The sequence below is a fragment of the Acipenser ruthenus genome, chromosome 52 (assembly GCF_902713425.1).
Source record: "Acipenser ruthenus chromosome 52, fAciRut3.2 maternal haplotype, whole genome shotgun sequence".
NCBI lineage: Eukaryota > Metazoa > Chordata > Actinopteri > Acipenseriformes > Acipenseridae > Acipenser > Acipenser ruthenus.
This window is the reverse complement of record NC_081240.1, coordinates 6,309,182-6,336,986: the sequence shown is the minus strand read 5'-3', so window position 1 is coordinate 6,336,986 and position 27,805 is coordinate 6,309,182. Positions and strand designations below refer to the sequence as shown.

Sequence of the window (27,805 nt, the reverse complement as noted above, 5' to 3'; positions counted from 1 at the left end):
AGAAAGAGTGCAAAGAAGAGCAACCAGAATTATCCCAGGTTTAAAAGGCATGTCGTATGCAGACAGGCTAAAAGAATTGAATCTATTCAGTCTTGAACAAAGAAGACTACGTGGAGATCTGATTCAAACATTCAAAATCCTAAAAGGTATAGACAATGTCAACCCGGGGGACTTCTTTGACTTGAAAAAAGAAAAAAGGACCAGGGGTCATAAATGGAGATTAGATAAAGGGGCATTCAGAACAGAAAATAGGAGGCACTTTTTTACACAAAGAATTGTGAGGGTCTGGAACCAACTCCCCAGTAATGTTGTTGAAGCTGACACCCTGGGATCCTTCAAGAAGCTGCTTGATGAGATTCTGGGATCAATAAGCTACTAACAACCAAACGAGTTATGTTCTTATGTTCTTCTTATGTTCTTATGCACATTTGAAACCTATATAACGAATGGAAGTGCACAGCAGCTGAGATTCATGGGATTATTTTGTCAGCTCCAATCCCTATCATTGTAAGGTCGTGTAAATAGCAGCTCACAATACTTGCCATGTCAAAGGCATGTCAGTATAGTTTCTAGCAGATTCCTGTATATAGTAGAATCCTGTTGGCTGAATAGCGTTTGAACTTGATGCTGAAGTTTATGGTGACACTTTACATGAACGTGTCATTTCTAAATAGTTTATTAACACGTTATAGATGCTTAAAATATGAGTTTATAATGCATTATAGAACAAGTCATACAGGGTAGTAACAGGATTTACTAGTTTGTTATAAATACTGAATAGATGATAAGAAATCTGCAATACATGAGAATATAAAACTGTATATTAGCTGTAAAGAAATCAGGACAAATCACATTAAACACACATGATTTACACTTCATTGTCTGGGTCATTTATTTTGTATTTTAAATTAATCTGCTTATTGAAAAAGGTTTTTCATTATTTGTGCAAAAAACAAAAACACCTGCCACAGCAGTGTCGATATGGTGTAGGGCCTCCATGGGCAGCCAGCACGGCACTGATTGGACGTGGCAGGTAGCGATTCTGCAAGGTGCTTTTTAAATTGTGCTGGAATGATACGGGACCATTCCTCAATGATTACCAGCCTCTGATTCCTTCAGGTTGTGTTGTATTGGGGGTGGAAATCTGCAGTCAAGTCAGAGTGGCCCATACATAGAGAGAGTCACATCACTTTAGAGACTGTTCCTTGACTGTGCCTTCTTGAAAACAGAAGCACCTGCCAACCAAGCACCTCTAATCAGCCCTCTATCAAAGTGTGTCAGATCTGTGGTCCTGTGGTCCCATCGTGGTTATAGAGCTTTTAACCTCATCTCATCTCACCGACAGGAGACAGAATCCGTAACGCAGAGCATCACACAGCACTGCCTGTTGCATAGTCTCATCAGTAAGTGCTTGCAGATATACAGACACTCCCCAGCTCTACACTGTATCACCGCACTAAAGGGTTTTCTCTTAGAGATTATGAATAATGTAACTGATGTCAGAGTTCATGTTATTGTGACACAGCAGGACCAGTACACTCTCTGGTTATTTCTTTTTCTTTTCCAGTCTACTTTATTTTCACTCTGAGTTTTTATCCTGCCCAGAACGTTACTTTGTTTCCTCTCCCCACTGACTTCCTTCCTGTGTCACAGGTAATAGGGCCCCCCACTTGAGTAGGGAGAGGAAACCAAGTACGACCAAGTCTGGAAAACAAAAATAATGTTTAGATCAGGAGAGGGCTCTGCATAAATCTATTGTTAAGGTTCTATGTATAAACAGTGTGTAACCCCAGCCTGGGATTTGACAGTACGGTTTTCTGAAGCTTCAGATGAATTGTTGACAAACACTCTCCAGCTGCAACAGGTGCCCAAAGTCTTCATTGTATCACTTAGATTATATGAATCATTTTATTGAGCAATGTAAACTTTCCATTTGGCACAGCAGGTCCAGTAAATGCTGGTACTATTTCCCCTTGTTATTGTACCACAGAGCTGTGTTTTGTTTCCTCTCTCTCTTCACTTTGTTTCTTCCTGTACCAGGACCCCTCTGGAGTCTTGCACTGAGGTCTGGGGTCCTATTACCTGTAACACAGCAGTGAAGTGAGTGGGGAGAGCAAACCAAGTACTGCCAAGTATTGGGGCAGATTGATAAATGCACTGGGTCTTTTGCTGTGGAACTCAAATGCAGAACTCAAATGTAGTGCCGTGTTTAAAACAATAAGATCCCAACAAGGCTTCTGAGTTCTTTCAACTCATTACTGGATAAGGAACAGATTTACACACAACTCAACTCATTACTGGATAAGGAACAGATTTACACACAGCTCAACTCATTACTGGATAAGGAACAGATTCACGCACAGCTCAACTCATTACTGGATAAGAAACAGATTTACACACAGCTCAACTCATTCCTGGATGAGGAACAGATTTACACAAAGCTCAATTCATTACTGGATAAGGAACAGATTTACACACAGCTAAACTCATTACTGGATAAGGAAGAGATTTTCACACAGCTCAACTCATTACTGGATAAGGAACAGATTTACACACAGCTCAACTCATTACTGGATAAGGAACAGATTTACACACAGCTCAACTCATTACTGGATAAGGAACAGATTTACACACAGCTCAACTCATTACTGGATAAGGAACAGATTTACACACAGCTCAACTCATTACTGGATAAGGAACAGATTTACACACAGCTCAACTCATTACTGGATAAGGAACAGATTTACACACAGCTCAGCTCATTCCTGGATAAGGAACAGATTTACACACAGCTCAACTCATTACTGGATAAGGAACAGATTCACACACAGCTCAACTCATTACTGGATGAGGAACAGATTTACACAAAGATCAATTCATTACTGGATAACGAACAGATTTACACACAGCTAAACTCATTACTGGATAAGGAACAGATTTTCACACAGCTCAACTCATTACTGGATAAGGAACAGATTTACACACAGCTCAACTCATTACTGGATAAGAACAGATTTACACACAGCTCAACTCATTACTGGATAAGGAACAGATTTACACACAGCTCAACTCATTACTGGATAAGGAACAGATTTACACACAGCTCAACTCATTACTGGATAAGGAACAGATTTACACACAGCTCAACTCATTACTGGATAAGGAACAGATTTACACACAGCTCAACTCATTACTGGATAAGGAACAGATTTACACACAGCTCAACTCATTACTGGATAAGGAACAGATTTACACACAGCTCAACTCATTACTGGATAAGGAACAGATTTACACACAGCTCAGCTCATTCCTGGATAAGGAACAGATTTACACACAGCTCAACTCATCACTGGATAAGGAACAGATTTACACACAGCTCAACTCATTACTGGATAAGGAACAGATTTACACACAGCTCAACTCATTACTGGATAAGGAACAGATTTACACACAGCTCAGCTCATTCCTGGATAAGGAACAGATTTACACACAGCTCAACTCATTACTGGATAAGGAACAGATTTACACACAGCTCAACTCATTACTGGATAAGGAACAGATTTACACACAGCTCAACTCATTACTGGATAAGGAACAGATTTACACACAGCTCAACTCATTACTGGATAAGGAACAGATTTACACACAGCTCAACTCATTACATCCTTATATTCCTGAACAGAACTAGACACTCTACCACTGCAGTCAAACACATTGTTAATACTGTGATAAATCAGGAGAAATGGACAGTCTAAACATGGAAACAAGCTTGTTCTTGTTATTCCACTTGTTCTCCTTGTTGAAGAAGAAAACTCCCCTCCCCTCCAAAAACAATTGAGAACTGAAGTGGAGGCATTTCTGTCCATTTTACCCACTCAGATCCCTCGCTATCTAAATATAATGATGCGTCTGAAAAGATAATAGCACCGTCTTCAAATACAAGCTAAAGATTGTCAGATTGTCAAAGTATTTTAATTTAACAATGAAAATAAATAAATAAACTAATTTAAAATGAATAAATAAGGTTGTATTTAAGGTTTTGATAAAATAAATATGATTTTCAATTTGCACTTTAATCAGAACAATGTAATGGTTTTAAATTTGATCAGCAATAACTGCATGTAAATATTTTTATTAAAGAAATACAATTGAAAATAGGTTGATTAAAGTATTGTATATATCATCTATATATTCTTAATATTACATGTCTGATCTTTAATATCCTAGTATGTGTATGCTGAATGATTCAATGTGATTTTTTGCTCAGATCTTTATTTGAAATGCTTACTAACTATTCCAGCAATAATTGCCTCTGAAAACTCTTGTCCAGGTTGATTGTGGGGAAACGAGGTGGGGAAGCATATTGGTGGTGCGCTGGGCACTGAAGTCCACAGGGTAAGCATTGTGCACTGCAGCCCGTGCAACAGTCATACGATTCCCCACAATCAGCCTCCAGGAGTCTTTTCAGAAGCAATGTTTTGCTGGAATAGTTAGTAAGCATGGTGAATAAAATCTAATCAGAAACAGCGAGAGAAAATCCTCATCAGGTAAGAAATGTAAAGAACATGATGACATTTAAACCTTTAACCTCAGTGTGGCCCCATGAGTGTTCATTAATATCTATCTATCTATCAGGAGAGTTTTCAAAATGACCAATTATATCTGTTCATGAAAACACAGCAGCATGGCTGATTGAAATGAAATCTCTTTGAAATGTTTGATGAAGGGGGTCAGGAGGTGGGGTCCTATTACCTGTAACACAGGAAGGAAGGAAGTGAACGGGGAGAGGAAACCAGTGTGGGGGCTGCAGGATCAATGGGCTTCACCTGAGTCAAAGAGAGTGGAAATAAAGAAGTGTGGAAAACAAAACGAGCAACAGCAAAACAAGAAGGGACTTAGGAGGACGATGTTCTGCTGATGAGAGGGAAGACATTGTCTGAAATGAATAAAACAAATAGTGCACAGATTTGAAAACCAGTGTGGGGGCAGCAGGATCAATGGGCTTCACCTGAGTCAAAGAGAGTGGAAATAAACAGCAACAGCAAAACAAGAAGGGACTTGAGAGAGCGATGTTCTGCTGATCAGAGGGAAGACATTGTCTGAAATGAATAAAACAAATAGTGCACAGATTTGAAAAGTAGGTCCCTTGATTGTAAGCTTTGTTTGAGTGTCTGTTCTGTATAAAATGGTTTTAACTCATGAAATCAGCACTGTAATAAATGAGTATGTCAGTAACATACACACCCTGTCTGATAACACTAGAACATGTCAAGTTCTCATAATATACAGCCTCGCCTGGACTGGAGGGACCACCCTTCACGTTCTCTTAGGGGGTGAGCAGACCTTGTTCCTCAAGCTTGCTTTGAACTGGAGAGAAGAAAGCCATTGGTGCTCAGTTTGTGGTTTATATGCCCACGAAGATCAAACTCCACCAAACTCCGCCTCTTAGAGTGTTACACAATTCCAGGAAATCAGCACAGTTAAGTTTCGTTTGTCGTGAAATTGTCAGTCTCTCTGTCTCACTGCAGCAAGAATGGCTTCAAACTTGTGGTCAGAGGATCAGTTTAGCTGTTCAGTGTGTCTGGAGCTATTGAAGGACCCAGTCACTACATCATGTGGACACAGTTACTGTATGGGGTGTATTAAGAACTACTGGGATCAGACTGATCATACAGGTGTCTACAGCTGCCCCCAGTGCAGAGAGACCTTTACCCCAAGGCCTGATCTGCGCAGAAACACCATGCTGGCTGAAGTTGTAGAGGAATTAAAGAAGACAGTGCTCAATCCTCCTCCTGCTCAAAGTTATGCTGGATCTGGAGATGTGTCGTGTGATTTCTGCACTGGGAGAAAGTTCAAAGCTGTGAAATCCTGTTTGACGTGCCTGGCCTCTTATTGTGAAACACACGTCAAGCCACACTATGAGGGGGCTGCTTTCAAGAGGCACAAGCTGATCAATGCAATTGGAAATCTGGAGCAGAAGCTTTGTGCTGAACACCAGAAGGTTTTGGAGGTCTTCTGTAGAACAGATCAGACATGTATTTGCTTGTTGTGTACACAAGATGAACACAAGAGCCATGATACAGTCTCAGCTAAGAAAGAAAGGAGTGGGAAACAGGTAAGGATTTGAACCAATTCCTTGTATCTTTCCTAGAAGATAAGAATTCCCAGGGATATTTAACATGTCTGTTTACTAGGTTATACAGTTTCACATTAGATCTGATTTTAATTGTATATTAAAAGCTATTTAAAGAGCCCTAGTTTTTTAATTGCTCTATCTAAACTATGATGTACTAACATGTATTTCAGGGTGTAACAGGGGTGTTGTTACAGGTGTGGCTATCGCTGATTGACAGGAGAGACACAGGAGGTTTTCTTTGATACAAAAAACACGAAACATTCAAATCAAAACGCTGCTCGAAAACAACTAGAAAATAAAAGTTGACCAAACAAGAAAGGAGGTCCCGCTCCAGGAACAGTCTCCCTGACACCTCCTGTCTAGACTTGGGTGGCATTAAAATCCTGGATTTGAATATGCCCTGTCATATCTAGCACACACTTGATTGGCAAAAACATTATTTACAATCAAACAAAAACACAGTATTTACACGTGCAAGACCTCAGCCCTGCCTCAAAGGGTAAGAAGGATTTGTTCAGCTGTTTTGTGGTGCATTGGAATTTGTAGTGTAAAATTAGCATGATTTATATTCCTAGTGTTTTTTATATGTATCTTACAACTTAATAAAATCATAGATCAGTTTCATTGTTTAAGATAGTTTAATTGGTAACATAAAAATAACATTCCCAGCAAAGTCACCTAATTTAAAAAATCAAAAAACAAAAAAAAAAAACCAAGATTATTATGATATTCAATGTAAAATATTAATATGATATGCAACATACAAGATTAATATGATATTCAATATTCACAGGGCTTCTGTTTTTCTGTGTTTATTAATTTCATTAAACCAAGAGGCAGCCATGCTTGTGTTTGTAGTGATGTGGTGGAAATATGATCCTCGCTTGGAAAATTGGTGCTGCAGCCGGAGGACGGAGCGAGCTTCACCCAGTACTGCCTCTATGATGCAGGGCCTCTTTAATATATTGTAATAATGATTGCAGCACAGGGATCATAAACAAAACTTTAATAATTATGTTTTGATATATAGTAAACAAAACCCATGCCTTTAAAAGTGACACATATGCATCTATCTGCCCTGGCAGAGCTGCTGTGCCCGTGCCTTTAAAAGTGACACATATGCATCTATCTGCACTGGCAGAGCTGCTGTGCCCGTGCCTTTAAAAGTGACACATACGCATCTATCTGCACTGGCAGAGCTGCTGTGCCCATGCCTTTAAAAGTGACACATACGCATCTATCTGCACTGGCAGAGCTGCTGTGCCCGTGCTATGCCATTCTTGCCAGTCTGCCCACAGTGAGGGGGTGTGTTTTTGGGAGGCTTGCTTGTACACTTAAAACGTTTGATCTTTCAATTTATAACCACCATCTAGCTGAGAAGAATTGTTTTTATTGGTAAAGTGTTCATCTTTTTAATTATGAAGGCTCAAAGTCAGTAGAGGGCATAACTCAAATCCAAGATGGCTGCCAGGCAGAAACAGTAGCTGAATTTTTGGTGTGTTATTATTATTATTATTATTATTATTATTATTATTTCTTTCTTAGCAGACGCCCTTATCCAAGGCGACTTACAATTGTTACAAGAAATCACATTAAACATTATTCAGATATCACATTATTTCTACATACAATTACCCATTTATACAGTTGGGTTTTTAGTGGAGCAATCTAGGTAAAGTACCTTGCTCAAGGGTACAACAGCAGTGTCCCACACTAGGGATTGAACCCACAACCCTCCGGTCAAGAGTCCAGAGCCCTAACCACTACTCCGCACTGCTGTGTTAAAAAAAAACTTTTTTTACATGATTAAAACAGAAATGTTTAAGTTAGTTAAAAACGAAATTTAATAACCTATTTGAAAATTGGTTTGTTGAAATCTACAATTTCTTTCTCTCACCCTACTAATCCCCTCTTTCCTTTGCTCTCTTCCACAGTGAAGTCCTTCTGCTCACGGGCTCATTCTTCTGGGGATTTTGTGTGTTGAGGCATTTTTTACATTTCTTCACAATTTGCAATTCTGTTTTAAATTCCACGAGTGTGTGAATTCTCCCTATTGAACTGTAATATAGTTTTAAATCCCACGAGCAAGAACAACCCTACGTTTCTAATTGTAATCTCGTTTTAAATCTCACAAGCGTGTGCAATCCTCCAATAGAAATGCAGGAATGTGCTGCCACTCAGTTTAAAGTATTCAGAATGAATCAATGATAGATTCAAGTCAGGAAGGAGGAACATTGCCCGACTGCGCTGGGAAAGGGATTTTTTTTGTTTGGTTTTAGGTTATTTTATTGTATTTTTTCACATGGAAAGGGGTGAAGTCAACATGAATTGAGAAACCATGTCCAGTGTTTTTCCGGTGTTTATTGGGTATACACTGATTTCATTGTTTTGTATCAGGGGTGTTTTATCTGTGTTTATCGATTAAAAATGGAAATCAGAATATCTATTAAAGAGAAAGCTGCTTCAGTTTCCTAGGTGCTTTACAAAACAAATATGTAACACATGCTAGATCAGCCATCATTCACTGTTACTAGTATGAAACAGTACCATCTAGTGGACAGTTACTGTGGATCAAGCGTACTTTTGTATTGCTGGCAGCTGTGCACTAGATGGTGTTGTATCATACTATTATACACACATGTTGTCTGATCTAGCCTGTGCTACAGATGTCTATGGCTTGCAACTAGAACTGAAGTCAAAATATATTTGACTCAGAATTATTGCACACATTGTAAAGAGGTAAGGGGACAAGAAAATATAAAATATATTTGAAATAAAATGATTCTGTCAGTTTCAATAGCATACTTAAACAGGCCTGTGTTGGGTGTGACAGGGTATCACTCAATGCTCCATCAGAAATGTCACTGTGTCACTGTGCTTCTACACAGAAGCAGCTGGGAGAGACACAGAGAGAAATACAACAGAGAATCCAGGAGAGAATGAAAGAAGTGGAGGAGATGAAACAGGCTGTGAAGTCTCTGAAAGTGGGTATTGACAAGAGGGGGGTATTATTATTATTATTATTATTATTATTAACAACAGATGGAATGGAACAAATCTGCAGAAGTTTACTGTCTATGCCTGATGTGTTTTTGATATCAATTCTAACCATGTCTCCTCTACTGTGTTCTTTCACTCAGAGATCAGCACAGAGGGAAATAAAGAAAACCACGAAGATCTTTAGTGATCTGAGCCGATCCATTGAGAAGATCCGCACTGAGGTTATTGAGCTGATTGGAGCTAACGAGAAGGCTGCAGTGAATCAGGCTGAAGGACGCATGAAGAAACTGGAGCAGGAGATTGCTGAGCTAAGGAGGAGAAACGCTGCGCTGAAACAGCTTTCAGAGACAGAGGATGACATCCATTTTCTACAGGTAACATCACTGCTTGTTGGAAAATCTCAAGTCCCTAACTGCGACAGTTTCAGACAGACCTCTCTAATTGAACGAATCCTTGCTTTTTCCCCAGGAATGTTTTGGACCCCATTCTGTTCACTGAAAACTCCTTTTCTTCACTTTCCTGTTGTAGAATTTCCAGTCTCTCTGTGCCCCTCCTGAAGCTGGAGACTTACCCAGCGTTACTGTCAACACAGACATCTCTTTTGGGGCTGTGAGGAAAGCTCTATCTGAACTTAAAGACCATATTGAGGACTTCTGCAAGGGGGAATTAGTCAAAATAACCACAACAGGTTGGTGTAAAATAGATTCCTTTGGTAGAGATTTCTCAAATAGACCATGGCTTGAGGAGGGGCAGGACTTGCAAGACATTAATAAAGACCTCTTGCAGATTGTTGACTATATGAATATTGCAGCAAGGAGGAGGGAGAGGGAGGAGGGTAAATGGAGGAGGAAGCATGGAGGAGACAGGAGGGAGGACTGTGGAGGAGGGAGCAGAGAGGACGAAGCAGGAAGGAGAGAGCAGGGAGGAGTGAGCAGGGGGCATGAAGGAGAGCATGGAAGAGGGAGGAGGGAGCAAGGATTAGGGAGCATGGAGGTGGGAGCAGGGAAATAGGAGGGAGCAGGGAGGACGAGGAGGGAGCATAGAGGGAGAAAGGTACTCAGAGGAGAGAGGAGGGAGCGGGGAGCAGGGAGCAGGGATGATGCAGGGAGGAGGGAGTGATTTGAGGATTGGCCAGACAATGACTGTTGTATGTAATCATGAACATCTTGAAGTACAGATTTTTACATCCTGAAATGAAGTGAATAAGCCTTGTTTCTTTACAGATTGCTGTTTGGAGTCTTACGTGTGTTGTGTATTAATCCACATGTTTCAATTCTATTTCTCTCTCTTTTCTGCCCAGTGAATGAAGTTGCAGTTTACAGTCTGCAGGCTCCAGAGCCAAGGAACAGAGCTGAGTTTTTAAAATGTAAGTCTGTTTTCACTGAAACATTTCATTGAAAGATGTGTCACTCCATTGAGAGAAGAGCTAACACTACAGAACAGGGAGGGGTGGAGCTTGAGGGCAGCAATTATTATTATTTATTAGTAATTGTGAAGCCATTAATCTACACTCCTCTCCAACTAGTATTGGTTCAGATGAATACATGCAGAATGACTGGGGGAGGGGCATTTGTTGCCTGTTTTTCCACTCAGACCTTTCTCTCCCTAAATATCTTGGTGTCCCTGAATAGATAATCATCCCATGTTTTAATACATGTACAATGCATGTGAAACCAGTTGAGGGGTAAAATGAACAGCTATCCCTCCCAGTCATCCTGTGCTGGTAGTAAATGTATATTGCAGTATCACTGCACTTGTGGGATGGATTGCTCATTAAAATATTAGACTAATATTTGAAGAGTGGATGATATTCCTTTAGGAACATTAAGTGAACTGTAATTGTATGCAGAGCTGCATTTGATTAGTTCCAATTGAAGAAGTTTGATAAGATCGAGGAATTATAATGAGCAAAACAATCAAACAGCAAGAGGGCTTAATTAATAGCAGCAGCAGTTTATTGAAGACAGAAAAATAAAAAGAGAGAACTTATCCAAAGTGAGAAATAAATCTCAAGTAAGAATTATAGATCAGGGGGCTCCCGAGTGGCGCATCCAGTAAAGGCGCTCCTCGCAGGATGTGCCCTATAGCCTGGAGATCGCTGGTTCGAATCCAGGCTATGTGACCGAGAGTTCCTAGGGGGCGGCGCACAATTGGCTGAGCGCTGCCCGGGTAGGGAGGGCTTAGGTCGGCAGGGGAATCCACGGCTCACCGCGCATCAGCGACCCCTGTGGCCGATAGGGCGCCTGTGGCTCTGCAGCGGAGCCGCCAGATCTGTGTTGTCCTCCGGCACTATAGGTCTGGTAGCACTGCTGTGGATCTGCAGTGCGAAAAATGACGGCTTGGAAGTAGCACGTTTCGGAGGACGCGTGTTTCAGCCTCCGTTTCCTGAGTCGGTGGGGGGGTTGCGAGCGGTGAGCCGGGGATACAGATAATAATTGGGCATGCTAAATTGGGGTGAAAACCGGGGTAAAAATAATTGGCGACGACTAAATTTGAAAAAAAAAAAAAAAAAGAATTATAGATCAAATCTATTGATTATCAATGTTAATTATTACAGTCTAAATATACTTGTCAATAAAAAAAGCAGGGACAAGGGAGCAGGGAGACTGGAGCAGGGAGGAGGGAGCATAGAGGAGGGAGAAGGGAGCAGGGAGGAGGGAGAATGGAGTAGGGAGGAGGGAGCAAGGAGTAGGGAGCATACAGGAGGGAGCAGGGTGGAAAGAGGATTGAGTAGGAGCATACAGGAGGGAGCATGGAGGAGAGAGGAGGGATCAGGGAGCATACAGGAGGGAGCATGGAGGAGAGAGGAGGGATCAGGGGGCATACAGGAGGGAGCATGGAGGAGAGAGGAGGGATCAGGGAGCATACAGGAGGGGGAAGGACCAGGAAGTAGGGAGCATACAGGAGGGATGAGGGTGGAGGGAGGATGGAGTAGGGAACATACAGGAGGGAGCATGGAGGAGGGAGCATAAAGGAGGGAGAAAGGAGCATAAAGAAAGGAAAAGGGAGGAGGGAGCAGGGAGGAGGGAGCATACAGGAGGAAGCAGGGAGTAGATAGCATACAGGAGGGAGGAGGGACCAGGGAGTAGGGAGCATACAGGAGGGAGCAGGGTGGAGAGAGGATGGAGTAGGGAGCTTAAAGGAGGGAGGAGGGAGCAAAGAGGAGGGAGTAGGGAGCATAAAGGAGCGAGGATGGAGGAGGGAGCATAGAGAATGGAGCAGGGAAAAGGGAGGAGAGAGGATGCAGCGGGTCCATGCAGGAGAGAGGATGGAGCATAAACAAGGGAACAGGAAGGAGGGAGCATATAGGAGGGAGTAGGGAGCAGGGAGGAGGGAGCATGGAGGACAGAGGAGGGATCATACAGGAGGGATTAGGGAGGCAGGAGCAGGAAGGATTGAATATAGATGGAGGAGGGAGCAGGGAGGAGGGAGCATATAGGAGAGAGCAGGGAGGAGGGAGCAACAAGACGGAGGAGAGAGCATAGAGCAGGGAGGAGGCAGCAGGGAGGAGGGAGCAGTAGGGAGCATACAGGAGGAGCAGGGAGCATAGAGGTGGAGGGAACAGGGAAGAGGGAGGAGGGAGCATACAGGAAGGAGGGGGGAGCATACAGGAAGGAGCAGGAAGGAGGGAGTATAGAAAGAGGAGGGAACAGGAAGGACAGAAGAGGGAGCAAAGAGGAGGTATTATAGCACAGGGACTATAGAGGGAGGAGGAAGCAGGGAGGATAGATCAGGGAGGAGAGATCAGGGAGGAGGGAGCATAGAGAAGGGAGGAGAGAGCATGGAGGAGGAGAGGAGGGAGGAGGGAGCATAGAGGAGGGAGGAGAGAGCATGGAGGAGGAGAGGAGGGAGGAGGGAGCATAGATGAGGGTGCAGGGACTGGTGAAGCAGGGAGGAGGGAGTGATTTGAGGGTGCAGTAGACAATGACTGTTGATTTTCTCAGTGATTTGACTTTTCTAACCGTCTCTCCTCTTCAATCAGATTCCTGTCAGCTCATACTGGACCCCAACACAGTGCATAGAAACCTCTGTCTGTCTGAAGGGAACAGAAAGGTGACATGCAGGAGAGAGACCCAGAGATATCCCACTCACCCAGAGAGATTTGAGAGCTATCCCCAAGTGCTTTGCAGAGAGGGATTGTCTGGGACTCGCTGTTACTGGGAGATTGAATGGAGTGGTAGAGGGGCTGTTATAGGAGTCACATATAAAGGAATCCGCAGGAAAGGAGGGGATCGTTCCTGTATCCTTGGATTCAAAGACAAGTCCTGGAGTTTGGAATGCTCTGATTCCAGTTACTCTGCCTGGCACAATAACAATCACACTGCAATAACTGCCCCCTGCTCCCCCAGAATAGGTGTGTATCTGGACTTTAATGCCGGCATGCTGTCCTTTTATGACGTCTCTGACACAATGACCCTCCTGCACAGATTCCAAACCACATTCACTGAGCCGCTCTATCCAGGGTTTTGGCTTCGTTATTATGATTCCTCTGTAACAATCTGTCAGCTGAACTAGACTGTTTTGTGTTGTAAGAAACCCTTTGTATTGAACTCCCTGTCTGTCCTCTCCACTCCTCGGGTGAAGGGAATGTTCAATCTGACACAACTTTGGATGAAAGTTAGGGGGTAAAACGGCGCCACCTGCAGAACGAAACGAGGGGAATTATTTGTTTTTAGAAACAAATGGATTTCATACGAAATAACTGTATTTAATTTCGTTTTTAATTGTTATGTTTTAAATATATTTAAAAAATGGCATCCAATAGTCAGTGCTGTAATGGTTTTTAAAAAAGTGAACTTAAGTTTGCTTTATTGTGTGTGTGTTTTTGTTCTTTGATTTCCATAAGATATTTGATTTGTTTATTTTTTCAGATTTTAGTAATGTGATTTAATAAAAAAAAATAATTTGATTAACTGACTTTTCTTATTTATTAATATTCATAGGGAAGCATTGTAAAGCATAGAGAGATCTGATAAAGCATAGGGAAGCATTGTAAAGCACAGAGAGGTCTGGTAAAGCAAAGGGAAGCATTGTAAAGCACAGAGAGGTCTGGTAAAGCACAGGGAAGCATTGTAAAGCACAGAGAGGTCTGGTAAAGCATAGGGAAGCATTGTAAAGCACACAGAGGTGTGGTAAAGCATAGGGAAGAATTGTAAAGCACAGTGGTCTGGTAAAGCATAGAGAAGCATTGTAAAGCACAGAGAGGTCTGGTAAAGCATAGGGAAGTATTGTAAAGCACAGAGATGCCTGGTAAAGCATAGGGAAGCATTGTAAAGCACAGAGAGGTCTGGTAAAGCATAGGGAAGCATTGTAAAGCACAGAGAGGTCTGGTAAAGCATAGGGAAGCATTGTAAAGCACAGAGAGGTCTGGTAAAGCATAGGGAAGCATTGTAAAGCACAGAGAGGTCTGGACTCTAACCCTGGGCTTGAGACTCAGCTCAGTGGTTTGGATTCCTGAACAGCTTCTTAGTAAAGGTATTATTCAGCATGCCGCCGCACCGTGAACTAATAAGAAAAGACTTTCAGTACCTGGCAGGCTCTTGTGACATATCAGGAGGGTCATTCTCTTTACTCCTTCTTCTTCTCCTTGGAGTCGGGTCCATGCCTCTCTCTACTGAATCACTCGTTCCTCAGTTAGCTGTGTTTCTCCTCTGCAACACAATTGAAACAAGTCCATTGTTAAAGAGTACAGCGCTTCAAATGTCATTTTTCTTTCTCTTTCTTTAGACCGGCCCCTTATCTTTTCATGCTGTTTGAAATCATCCCGACCGCTTCTTGTTATCACAGTTACTCAAATGCTGGGTTCGTTTTTGGAAACGTCTGTGTTGCTAATTGAGTGCCATGGTAGCATTGTATTTTAAACAATTTTGTATCAATTAAGATTATGTTTCATTTTGAATTATTCATTTTGAACTTTAAATATACAGGTTAATACTAACAGTTACAACAGCATTTAATAGGAAAAAAAACTATGATCTTTTTGTATGTTTTGTCCAGTTGTTCTGCTTGGATTTTGGTGTCTGACCAAATTTATATTAGAGCTTGAGTTTCTCGCACTGTTCATGTCGTTAGGGTTACCCTAAATAAGTAAGACGTTCTTTTTCTCCAAGTCACTGACGCAGTACCAAAATAACAGTATTGTGCAGTAAAGAAACAAGGACCAGGGGTCGCAAATGGAGATTAGATAAAGGGGCATTCAGAACAGAAAATAGGAGGCACTTTTTTACACAGAGAATTGTGAGGGTCTGGAACCAACTCCCCAGTAATGTTGTTGAAGCCGACACCCCAGAAGCTGCTTGATGAGATTCTGGGATCAATAAGCTACTAACAACCAAACGAGCAAGATGGGCCAAATGGACTCCTCTCGTTTGGAAACTTTCTAATGTTCTTATGTATTTAACACAATAATAGTTTTACCAAATTAGAGTGAAATAGTTGTATACTTGTGTCTTAGGAAATTTCAGTTTACAAAAGCTCCCTTATTTTGAAGACTCCATGTTCACAAGTATGCGGAAGCCCCTTTGGCAGTCAGCATACGCTGTCATCATAAGTCACATGACCACAACCTGCGTGACGTCGAGTTATTTTGCTTAAACATCAATAATAACCGAACAACGAAGAAGAAGAAGCGAAAAAGACAAAAAATACAAAGAGAAAATGATGTAGCCTATCATTGTGATAAGTTGAAATATTCAAGTACCTTGACAAGATGTTTTGCCGGTACACAGTTCCGGGCCGTACCGGCTGACTTTCAACTCTGATTATTAGTATTACATTGATGTGTATTATTATTATTATTATTATTATTATTATTATTATTATTATGATGATGAATATAGTTTTATTAACCGCTATCATCAACAATACGAAGTATAAAATCGACTCGCCACAAGCACTCCTCTTCACTGCCTCCATTCACAAAACCTATAGCAACGCGATCATTAACGAGGGGTGCACAGAGCACCCCGATATACTCACAGCAGAACAGCCTCCATTCACAAAACCTATAGCAACGCGATCATTAACGAGGGGAGCACAGAGCACCCCGATATACTCACAGCAGAACAGCCTCCATTCACAAAACCTATAGCAACGCGATCATTAACGAGGGGAGCACAGAGCACCCCGATACACTCACAGCCTCCATTCACAAAACCTATAGCAACGCGATCATTAACGAGGGGTGCACAGAGCACCCCGATATACTCACAGCAGAACAGCCACCATTCACAAAACCTATAGCAACGCGATCATTAACGAGGGGTGCACAGAGCACCCCGATATACTCACAGCAGAACAGACTCCATTCACAAAACCTATAGCAACGCGATCATTAACGAGGGGAGCACAGAGCACCCCGATACACTCACAGCCTCCATTCACAAAACCTATAGCAACGCGATCATTAACGAGGGGAGCACAGAGCACCCCGATATACTCACAGCAGAACAGCCTCCATTAACAAAACCTATAGCAACGCGATCATTAACGAGGGGAGCACAGAGCACCCCGATACACTCACAGCCTCCATTCACAAAACCTATAGCAACGCGATCATTAACGAGGGGAGCACAGAGCACCCCGATATACTCACAGCAGAACAGCCTCCATTCACAAAACCCATAGCAACTCACTCATTAACGAGGGGAGCACAGATTTGTAATTTCCAGTAAAATGTAATGTTTCTATATTCCAATCTGTGCCAAACGTCACTTTTAAAACCCCGTGTATTATGAATGTAAAGCCTAGTCCGGGTCTGTCCCGCGACACATCCGTTTCATTTACACTGTAATGCGGACTCACAGGAACACAATATTTCTACCTGTGCTGAGTGGGAGCTGCAGAGGGACTGTGTTTTACGTAACTTTAGTTAAACTGCAATAAACTCTCTGTCAGACTCTCTGTGTCCTCACCTAGGACTGCATAAAGCAGGATAGGACAGTCAATCCCGTGATGCAGTTCGGTACTCCATTACAGGCGCCATTTGTGGAGCCCACTCAGTACTGAATACATTGCGGAGATGCTGTGTTGCAGCGCCAGGATATACCGGTATTTTTTAATAACAATACAAAATATCGTTAATATAAATTGCCTGTTATTTATGTGAATTAATACTTGATAATGTCAAGAAACATTTTGCCAGGGCGAGCGTGAATACGTTAAAAGCATTGCGAGCGCGCTGTGAAAGAGCTCTACGGGCTCCGGAAATGCGTCACTGTTTACTAACTCCGCCCCCTTGTGACGATAGGACTGACACACACACACACACACACACACACACACACACACACACACACACACACACACACACACACACACACACAGGTACTGACACACACACACACACACAGGTACTGACACACACACACACACACACACACACACACACACACACACACACAGGTACTGACACACACACACACACACACACACACACACACGCACACACACACACACACACACACACACACACACACACACACACACAGGTAATTTGCAATACTGTAAAACTTTATTTTTGCTTCATTTTAATTTTTCTGAAGGGAATTGTCCTGGCTAGTTTTTAATTTATATCATGTGCAATTTGAGAGTTGCCTTGCAGTTAATTCAATAATGCCCTTGATAACACTGTAAAGTAAAAATGCATTATTTTCTTAGAGGTGGATCGACAATTATAAAAAGAAGCTGAAGAGGGGAGAGCATTCCAGTGAACCCAGAGTTAAACTTGAAAAAGGGCTAAGAGAGGCATCGATGTGTTCGACAGTGAGAACTTATCAAAACAAGGTCCGCACAGGGTTTTATTCCTTACAGAACACATTTTTAATGTATTAAAGGCATTTAAAAGAAAAAAGCAAAATACAAAACATAGATGATGTGACTGGATATAATAAAATACAATATTGTGCTCTTTACAGAGGGCAACACTAACAAAGAGAAGGTGCAGGCTTTACACAGGACCTGGAGGAGCAGCACAGCTGAGGAACAGGAGTGGTGCTCTGAAACGATGAGGAAAATGCCCCCTCCACAGCGACCTGCAGACCACAGTCCTGATCAAAAGAAGAGCCTCTACAAGGACACCTTAAAGAATATTGCACAACAGGTCATCTGTGTGGTCAGCTTATACAAGAGATGGGCAACTCTAGTCCTCAAATTTGCAGCTTTCGTTCATGTTCTACCTCAGTTATCAAGCTCGTAAATGCTCGTTGTCTTTTTTGTACTCATGTTTCTACCAGTTGCTAATCAGAAAATAAAACAAAGATTCCAACCCTTCAAAGACTGAAAGAGCCAGTTCTTTATTTGCACCAAACAAACAATCGAAAACTCAGAATTAAAATCAAACGTTACTGTCACACTCTGATGAGATGTTCTATCTTAAATTGGAGTCAATCCTACAAGAATTAGGAAGAAGGGGGTCATAGTTCTAGCTGTAGACTGCAGCAATAAATTATCATGATTTGGGACAGACAAGTGCCTGGACTGGCTGAAGGAGCAAATGGAGCTGCAATGTTGCTTCCTTTCCACCTGCATAGGTCTGGCTTGTCTCTCATCTACAAATTCAGAATTGAAATATATCTTAACTTGTTTCATTGAATTGAAAAGTATGTTTTATAATAAACAGTGTGTGTTCTCATACTCACAAGCATTATATTGAAGGTTAAAGGTATACTTGAAATTTTTGGGAACATATGTAAACACTACTTACAAATCAGTTTCCTCATTTGAGTTAATATTTTTTTAAATTAAATTACTATTATTTTATACGTTTAATTTACTTTTAAAACTATATACTATTGTTTTTATTTTCCTCAAATTGGCAAGTTCCCTCAAAAACGTTGATAATTCCAGACACATTCCGAAATCGGACTAGAGAAGCCTGTTCTTAAATAATTCAAAATGAAGCTCCAGAATGGGAAAATTGACAAAAACAGCCATGGATCTTAAAGGGTAAGAAAGGATGTTTTTAGTGTCACATGTCCTCATGTGTTGCTGCAGCTGCTAAAGTATGGAGTCTATTGTTTGTTTTTCTTTAATCTTGATCACTTTTTTAAATTGCATTCTGTTTCCAAGATGGCTTCACATGGGAGCGCACATGTGCCTGCTCAACTACATTTCCCATGATCCTCCTGCTCACATCGTAACAGGTAGATTTACCAATGACCAATAGGATGATGGGAAATGTAGTTCTGAAAATTGCATGAGAAGACATCGTTGAGCTATCCTGGAAACAGCCAGGGAATACTGCAATTTAAAAGTGAAAATGGTCAAGATTTAAAAAATAATAATGAACACAACACACACACACTTTACTTTAGCAGTTGTTGCAACACATGGGAACATGTGACACACAAAAAAATCCTTTAACCCTTTAACTCAAATGAGGAAATTGATTTGTAAGTAGTAATATTTACTTATTTCCCCAAACCTCCCAGGTATCCCCTTTAAGTTGAATTACACAATATTTTTTTTGCTGGTATAACTTGTAGGAAGTACTTTTTTAATCTTTAGCTGTGCAAATGGCATTTGAAGTATTGAAAAATAAATGTATATATTACCATATTTTCCTTTGTGAGAATGTAGGTGGAAAATTGTAAACTTTTAATAAGCTGAATATAATATATGCCAGCCAATCATACCCATTTTTATAATCCCTTATAACATATTCACAAGCACATAATACATCAAACTAAATGAATTTAATAAAGATGCTGTATTTATTTTTTTCATTTTTTTAGGAAGTGAAGGGCCAATACTAAAAGAGAGAAGGGCAGCACATTCAACACAAAATACACAAGTTAGATACTTTATTTTCATTTGTACATTAAATTTAGTTTTGAATTAACTCACACACACACTGTAAGTGTATTAAAATGAATGTATTCATACAACATGGTACTGCAATTACACATTATATTTCATAAATCATTTGTAATATTATTACAAAAGCAAAAGAGAAAAAAAGCTGACTCAATATCAAAATCGTTTGTTTTCTTACCGTCAAACAGCGAAGGAATTTTTCAAATCCGTCATTTCACCGCTGAGATATCCCCTTGGCAATGTGTCTAGAACCCCATGCTTCAAAAACTACTGCGATCGACTAGCTGTGCGTTTTGCTGCTCTGGTCTTACAACTATCTGATGACGGTCAAATCTCCCTGATCACGTTGTAGGGGAAGTCACAAGCTGTCCAATCATACCTTGACTTGACGTTTGTAGTCCAATCCATTACAGAGCAATCGATGTGCGAAGTAAACAGAGCCACATCTATTGCAAGCAAGCGCCCTGCATTACGCACAACGGATCACGGTTTCTTAACATTTTCTGATCATTTTTTAATTTGTAAAATTTGTAAAATCGAACAAAATGTGGAGCAGTGTTCCAAAGCATCCCGAACAAAGTCGATTCAGTGTTTCTGAAGATTTGGAGGAGATGGATACGAGTGAAAGTGACGGCGAAAGTGATCAACTTTCTGGGTTGGAGAGCGCTGATTCAATGTCTGAAGCAGCATTTGAAGATGGATTGGATCCTCTTCAGGATTTGTAAGTATAATGGATCCACACTACATTTTATTACTATTATTATTATTATTATGATGCATAATTTTCAATATGCATTTTTTTTACTGTAAGTATGTTATTAGAAAATGCAACAATTTGACTCTCAAGGGACACATAGAAATAACGTTTTTTTTAACAATTTTTTAGCAACACCATGTCTCATCTGTGCTGTGCTGCTCTATACAGTCTCTGATCTGTACATGCAATAAAAGATGTAAGAAATAATAGTTGCTTCCTGAGCGTCTTTATTATTTTCTCATTGATGTTCACTGATTTATTGCATGGGAGTGTTTAGCAAACTTTGTTTTTTTTTATAATGCCATGATTACAAGGAGTGATGTTACTCACCTAGAGACAGTGTAGGTTTTCTTAGCCTTTCAAGATAAGCTGTCTGCCTGCCCCAACAATCACTCACTCAGTTCCATTGTTTGCCAATCAAAGTAAAGATGAAAGGAACTGAGGTGTTTTTAGTCTGGCAGCTTGATTTGAGAGCAGCCAAGTTCTCTGCAATCTCATTATTATTAGTATTATTATTATTGTAGACATTTAGCAGACACCTTTATCCAGTAATCAATGTTCGCCTCTCAGCAGGGCAAATACTGTGCTTGAATCTGTTGCTCATTGATATTGATAATGGAAATGTTATTCTAATTTTCAATTCATTTCACTTTTTATTTTCAGTGAGGACACTGAAGAAAACCCTCCCCTCTCAACAAGCGAGAGTTTTGATGTTTCTCAGCAGAAAAGGAGACGATCCATTCCCACCCCTCTCCCTTATATCACCTCAAGCATGCCTGCAAGACCAGTTGAGAGCAGGCAGGCAAGCACCCCCACCCCCACAACCTCAGACCCTGAGGAGAGGTGGAAATTTGTAACTGAGGATGACGTCGAACCTGTGCAGCACCGCTTCTGTCCTGCACGAGCACCTGGAGCACAACTGGATACTTCAAAAAAGTATTCCCCGCTAGACCTCTTCCAGCTTTACTTCAGCATGAACGTCGTTCAATCTTTGTGTACAAACACAAATAAAAATGGAAAAAAGCAGCAGGCCCAGGGGAAAAAATACCAGTGGGATCCAGTTTCAATCAAGGAGCTCTACCAGTTTTTAGGAATCCTAATTTTCATGGGGCTACTGACAACTCACACCGTGAGGGATTACTGGAGTCCACGTAGGCCTTATGGAATCCCATTCTGTCACACTGTGATGTCCAGGAAGAGATATGAAGCCATCGCTTGGACTCTGCACATAAGTGACCCAGAGGAAGATAAAGAGAATGATCAGAAGAAAGGAACTCCACAACACGATCGCCTCTTCCGTCTCAGACCCCTCTTGGATTCCCTCCTCCTGTCCTGCAAGGCATACTACCACCCCCGACAGAACCTTTCAATTGATGAACGCATGGTGGCCTCAAAAGCCAGGATCGGGTTCAAGCAGTACATGAAAGCAAAGCCGATAAAATGGGGCTTCAAGCTGTTCGTGCTGGCTGATGCCCACAACGGGTACACATGTGATTTCAACATCTACACAGGAAAATCCAAATCAGATTCTGGGAAAGGACTGAGTTATGACTCCGTTATGAACCTCATAAAGGTGTCATACTTAGGCACAGGGTACCATGTGTATGTTGACAATTTCTACACCAGCACAACACTGTTTCGGGACCTTTATAAGATCAAATTTGGAGCATGTGGGACCATTAGAGAAACTCTTCAGGGCTTCCCACAGACAAAAGAAAACGCCCTCCCTAAAAAAGCTGATAGGGGGACAATTCGCTGGATACGAAGTGACAAACTGCTGTACACCAAGTGGATGGATACACGTGAAGTGACGATGTGCAGTTCCATTCATAAAGTGTACACAGGAGACAAAGTCCAGAGACGGGTAAGGAATGAAGATGGGACTTGGGGAATGCGGAATGTTCCTGTTCCTACTCCTGTAAAGGCCTACAATCAGCACATGGGAGGGGTGGATTTGTCAGATGCCCTTATAAAATACTACAACATGGCACAGAAAACACAAAAGTGGTACAAGAAACTTTTTTATCATTTCATTGACATTGCTGTTGTCAACAGTTTTCTGCTCAATAAGGAATTGGCACATGCTTCAAACTACAAAGGCACTTTCACGTTTAGAGAGGAGCTATGCAAGCAGCTGGTGGACATCGGGCTTGTGGAGCAGGAGGCCAGTGTGAGTACAGGTAAACTCTGTGTCCCTGTAGCCATTACAGAGGGCAAGGAACTCGACCCCTCCATGAAGACCTCCTCCGGGCGTAGACACTGTGCTTTGTGCAATGAAGGGAAACTCAGGAACAAAACGCCCTGGAAATGCGAAGCCTGTGATGTGCCATTATGTGTCATTGTGGACAGAAACTGCTTCAAGAAATGGCACATGCGTTAGGAAAAAAAAGACTTTATAGCAACTTAGGGATGTAAGTAATTTATTTGTTCATTTTGTACAGTTCATGTTTGTTTTTTTCAGGTTTTAGCACTTTGTGGATGTAAGTAGTTCATTTGTTCATTTTGCACAGTTCGTGGTGTTATTAGGTTTTTGTTCAGTTGTATTCATTGTTTGAAAAAGAAAATATTTGATTTGAAGTAAACACTTTTTTTTGAAAAAAAAAAATTCTTCGTTATTTTGCTTCTTGACATTTACATACTTTCAAGTGAATAACAAAAATACAGAATCAAGTACTGAAAATTCAGAGCTTCAGAAAAGTCTCAGTAGCAACATTCTCCTGCACAAACAGACAGTTATGTGAGAGCAATGTGCCTGACAGTTGTGGCATATGGATTGAGAGGATTTGTCATGAATACTCATCATGGATACATTTCGGGCACCACAAAGCTCTCCAAAAAGGCCACCTTTTGAATGAAATATTGGACAAAAAAAAAAAAGAGGATTACAAAATCTAATTCATGTGGCAATGGATAGCATGTGAGGTGCCAGAAGTTAACATCCCTTTTAGAACTTGCTCAAGAAACTAGTGTATCACTGGACATAAAGATTTACACAATGTTCATTTTTGGAGAGGTTTGGAGAGGTTTGTAAAAACTCCTGTAGAATTTGATCCCTTTGTTCAAACAGTTCCAAATTTCTACCCAGTATATTAGACATGTTGGTGAAGCACTGGAAAAAAATCTGGCTCTTTTCATGTGCTCCAAGTTGAAAAAATGACTATAGAACATAAAAAAATGAAAAGCGTTTGTTGTTTTTTTATGTATTTTTTCTGGATATCTCCTTCCAGTGTGGTACTGAGTAAGACTTTTATCACACCTGAGGTTTTAGTCCTGATGCCCAAGGGGATACCTTGAATTCAAGCCCTGAACCATGCCTGTGCTGTCTATACTTTAGAAGATATTGTGATTTATTTAAGGGCACAGCCCCCCAGGCGGAAAATGCCTGTGAGGGGCTGGGGTTTTAACAAGTTAAATGCAGATTCAGTGCAGACTCTGACCAGTTTAACCAATGATCTTTTAAGAATGAGCTCTGTGAACGCACCCATTGGATAAATCGGTCAGAGTCTGCACAGAATCTGCTCTGAATGATCCCCGTGAACACGCACAAAAATCTTCTATCAGCCGCACACACGCCGTTGCACAGCTGTGAAAACATTTTGTAAACTAGTCTCAAGTATGCTACCCCCGTTTGTAGTTATTTTTTTGACTTACTGAAATACCGGGCTGCATTAGGAAATGCATCACAGCGTCTTTCAATATGGAGAGTGCTGAATTAACGTCATTGTGTTTAAATGCATTAATCAACCTCCCACAAAACTATGTTATTAATGAGGAAATAAATGATTGATACACAACATTATATGTTGTTGATGACATTAAGATCATAATCCCATCATGATGAGATATATTATATATTTTATGTGAAAGCATATAGAAAACTGTATATTTTGTGATTTTCCCTGTATTTTAAACACAATATTAATAAAAAATACAGTCACAAAACACAAATTACAAAATACAATCACAACTCTAAGTCGCCCTGGGTAAGGGCGTCTGCTAAGAAAATAAATAATATGAGCTCCCCAGTGTCCCAATGAGGAAATCCCCGGCCAGATCCTTAAAAGCACGCCTCACCTGCGAGAGCTACCCAACTGGAAACTTTACATCGATTGCTTACAAATGTAGCAGCACTTGTAACTTTTGGCAGAAACGACAATAAGAAGAAGGGAGTTCCCATACGAGACCAGTATGTCTGTGTTACCATGTAGACATAACAATGCAAGTCTAATATTGACCAGACTGCACCCAGCTACCTCCACACCCTCATCTCTCCCTACACCCCCACTCGACCTCTCCACTCCTCCTGCACTAAAAGACTGGCTCTACCTCCTCTACGCTCCCCTGCCTCCAGAGCCCGCTCCTTCTCCACCCTCTCTCCGCAGTGGTGGAACGACCTTCCTACAGATGTCAGGACTGCCCAGTCTCTGACCACCTTCCAGCGCCTCCTCAAGACTCACCTCTTCAGACAGCACCTGTAGAACTCCTCTGTTTTTTCCCTCTGATCACTTTATCACCTTCCTTAATGCGATTTACTTGCTCTTATCTGCCCCTATTTTACTGCATTTAATCCTGTACTTTAGAGTACTGTAATCTGTCACAAGTGTTATTTAATCTGTAGTATTTTGTATTTAATCATATCCTGATGTAACTATCACTGTTATCTTCTGTATTATTGAATTGTATTTTGTCACACTTGTACTTGCTTGAACCAAAGTCATTGTATTTATCTTGCTCTTAATTGTATTATTACTTGTACTGTGATTCTTGAAATGTATATTTGTTTATGACTGTAAGTCGTCCTGGATAAGGGCGTCTGCTACGAAATAAATAATAATAATAATAATAATATTATTTTGCAGTGAATGCAGGGAGAGGGCTGCCTGTATGAACAGAGACTTGCATGTTTCAAACATCCATTTGAAGCCCCCCAAGTTTGTTATTATTATTAGTTAGTGCTGCTATCGTGCATTGTTTCCAGGACAACAGTCTACACGCTTAAAATATTTTGATTTATTAGTGACGTAATAAACAGGACAGAGGGTCATATTTGCTAATCCATATCGACCAGATGCTGAAATCCATTGAGAATAATGACCACACACCTTTTCAGCATTTTTGGAGGGCTATTAATTTATCATCTTTAGGTCTAACAGAATGGAAGTTGGTACAGACTACCCTTTTGTACAGTAGATTGTGCATACCGAATCTCTGACCTGTAGCTTCAATGGTTTGGGTGTAGGACCCTCCCATAAAACCTTGAAAAAAAACTTATGAAATACTACTCGTTTTCTACCTTCTTTACCCTAATTCAGCAACCCCTTGGCATAGAAACACCATTCAAAGTGTTCTGACATCAGAATGATGCTCTGAATACGTGTGCCAGATATCAGAAAGATCAATACTGTAATACAAATATTATCCCAAAAAAAATTGGAAAATACAGACTACTTTGTTAGGCTTCAAAACACTATCTATGTATGGTTGCTGAGAGAGTTCTGGACGGTCTAGAAAGCTCAGCAAAGAACCTCTCTTTTATCTGGATGTCAGATTCCAAATATATCTAATAAGGGTCTGCAAATTTTGGTTCTCTTGCAGCGCCCCCTTGAGTTTGGGGTTTTCTCAATTTTTGACAATCTGTGAGGCATTTTCAATGAAATGTACGTATTAGAAGATTTACAATCTAAAGTGTTTAGTACCCACTAGTTAGCAGGCACTAAGCCATCGGTGGAAAAATAAGCCGTTGACCAACAGCTTCAAGTTGTCCTGGGCAAGGATTGGTTTTAACACCTTTTCTTGGTGGTTGCTCTCCTGGGTGGAGGAATGTTGTCTTTTGTGTGTAATGTTTTGATGGAACTGGTGGCAATTTATTGGTCATGTTACGCTCGTCTTCCAAAGCTAAGGCCAAACAATGCAGCACCTGGTCATGGTGCCAAGTAAACAGTCCTTGGCTAAGAGTCACCTTACATCCTGTCAAATTGTGCCTTAATGTTGCAGGTGATGAACACAAAGGACATGAGGGATCCTCTCCTACCCAGAGGTTTAGGTTCTGTGGTGATGGGAGAACATCATATGTTGACCTGATGAGGAAACTGATCCTGCTCTGTTCCATTGTCCATAGGTCTTGCCAGCCAATCTTGTGTTGTTCCACACTCTCCCATCTCATCCATTCTCCCTGCTTGACCTGGGAAACGGCCTTTACACACCTCATCCTCTCCTCCTGTTTTTGCACCTCGTTGACCACCAGCTTCCTCTGTTGAGTTGAGGCTGCCTTGTGCCATGTAGGAGGAGCTGAACTGAGACCAAGAACCCCTCTTCTATGATGAACTTGCCCCATGATATCACCGATTCGAAGGGCAGCCTTTGCATAATAAGCAGAAAACATCTGTTTATTAGACTGGTTAAGATTTACAGATGTAGCTTAGTACTGTATTATTCGTTTGTCCCTTAATTAGCCTGTCTGTTTCCTAGACAGAACAAGATTAGACACATCCAACAGGACCACACACACACACACACACACACACACACACACACACACAGCTACCCCTACCGTTGTGCACAGCATCATTACTGTAATAACTTCAGTATTCCAAAAGATCATTAAATACAACTATAAAACAAAACATAAACCTCGAAATTAAACCTAACACACGTGATCCATGCAGAAACCCTTACTCTTTAAGAAATGTGAGCCATGAAGTAAAATACAGGGAAACAGCACCTCCCTGCACAGGTTATGTAAATGTCCGGTTTCAATCCAGCGAGGGGCGGGAGTTTTCAAGCAGCACTACACTCACGCACAGGACAACAAATTGACAGCTCTCCCAGAAGCTTCCAGCAGGGGGCATGTTCAATACTGTATTATAATAATAATAATAATAATAATAATAATAATAATAATAATAATAATAATAATAATAATATCTCTGTATGCATGTCAGTGTCCCCATACATCTTTTTTATTCTATTTTATTTTATGTACTGTTTTTAACTTTCTGGGTCACATTTCGTCACGAATTGAGGAATTAAGAATGGTGTGTGCAACATATTACACTATCAGATTTGTTCCTGTGTGGGATGGGACAATAAAAAAACAA

At 41.0% G+C, this 27,805-nt stretch overlaps 2 protein-coding genes and 2 long non-coding RNA genes across 5 annotated transcripts; 3 read left to right on the top strand and 1 right to left on the bottom strand.

The window, feature by feature from the left end:
- Positions 1–538: 538 nt before the first annotated feature.
- On the bottom strand, positions 539–20,220 carry LOC131723054 (uncharacterized). Of its 2 annotated transcripts, none has more exons than XR_009320115.1 (3): positions 20,130–20,220; positions 14,666–14,787; positions 539–2,082 (listed from the first exon to the last, which is right to left on the bottom strand). It is a non-coding gene; the product is annotated as an uncharacterized LOC131723054 (long non-coding RNA). The 2 variants fall into 2 exon arrangements; XR_009320116.1 differs by lacking the exon at positions 539–2,082 and adding an exon at positions 13,691–13,776.
- Positions 5,233–14,045, top strand: LOC131723024 (tripartite motif-containing protein 16-like). Its single transcript, XM_059016310.1, has 6 exons — positions 5,233–6,115; positions 9,025–9,120; positions 9,277–9,510; positions 9,665–9,824; positions 10,437–10,502; positions 13,119–14,045. Exons 1-6 carry the CDS (start codon positions 5,534–5,536, stop codon positions 13,649–13,651), a joined length of 1,671 nt encoding a protein of 556 aa, XP_058872293.1. The 5' UTR covers positions 5,233–5,533; the 3' UTR covers positions 13,652–14,045.
- Positions 17,079–18,499, top strand: LOC117965785 (uncharacterized). The gene is made up of 3 exons (XR_009320109.1): positions 17,079–17,185; positions 17,795–17,920; positions 18,052–18,499. It is a non-coding gene; the product is annotated as an uncharacterized LOC117965785 (long non-coding RNA).
- Positions 20,221–20,387: 167 nt separating the features above from the next.
- Positions 20,388–23,836, top strand: LOC131723020 (piggyBac transposable element-derived protein 4-like). Its single transcript, XM_059016294.1, has 2 exons — positions 20,388–20,672; positions 21,372–23,836. Exons 1-2 carry the CDS (start codon positions 20,497–20,499, stop codon positions 23,086–23,088), a joined length of 1,893 nt encoding a protein of 630 aa, XP_058872277.1. The 5' UTR covers positions 20,388–20,496; the 3' UTR covers positions 23,089–23,836.
- The last annotated feature ends 3,969 nt before the right edge of the window (positions 23,837–27,805 follow it).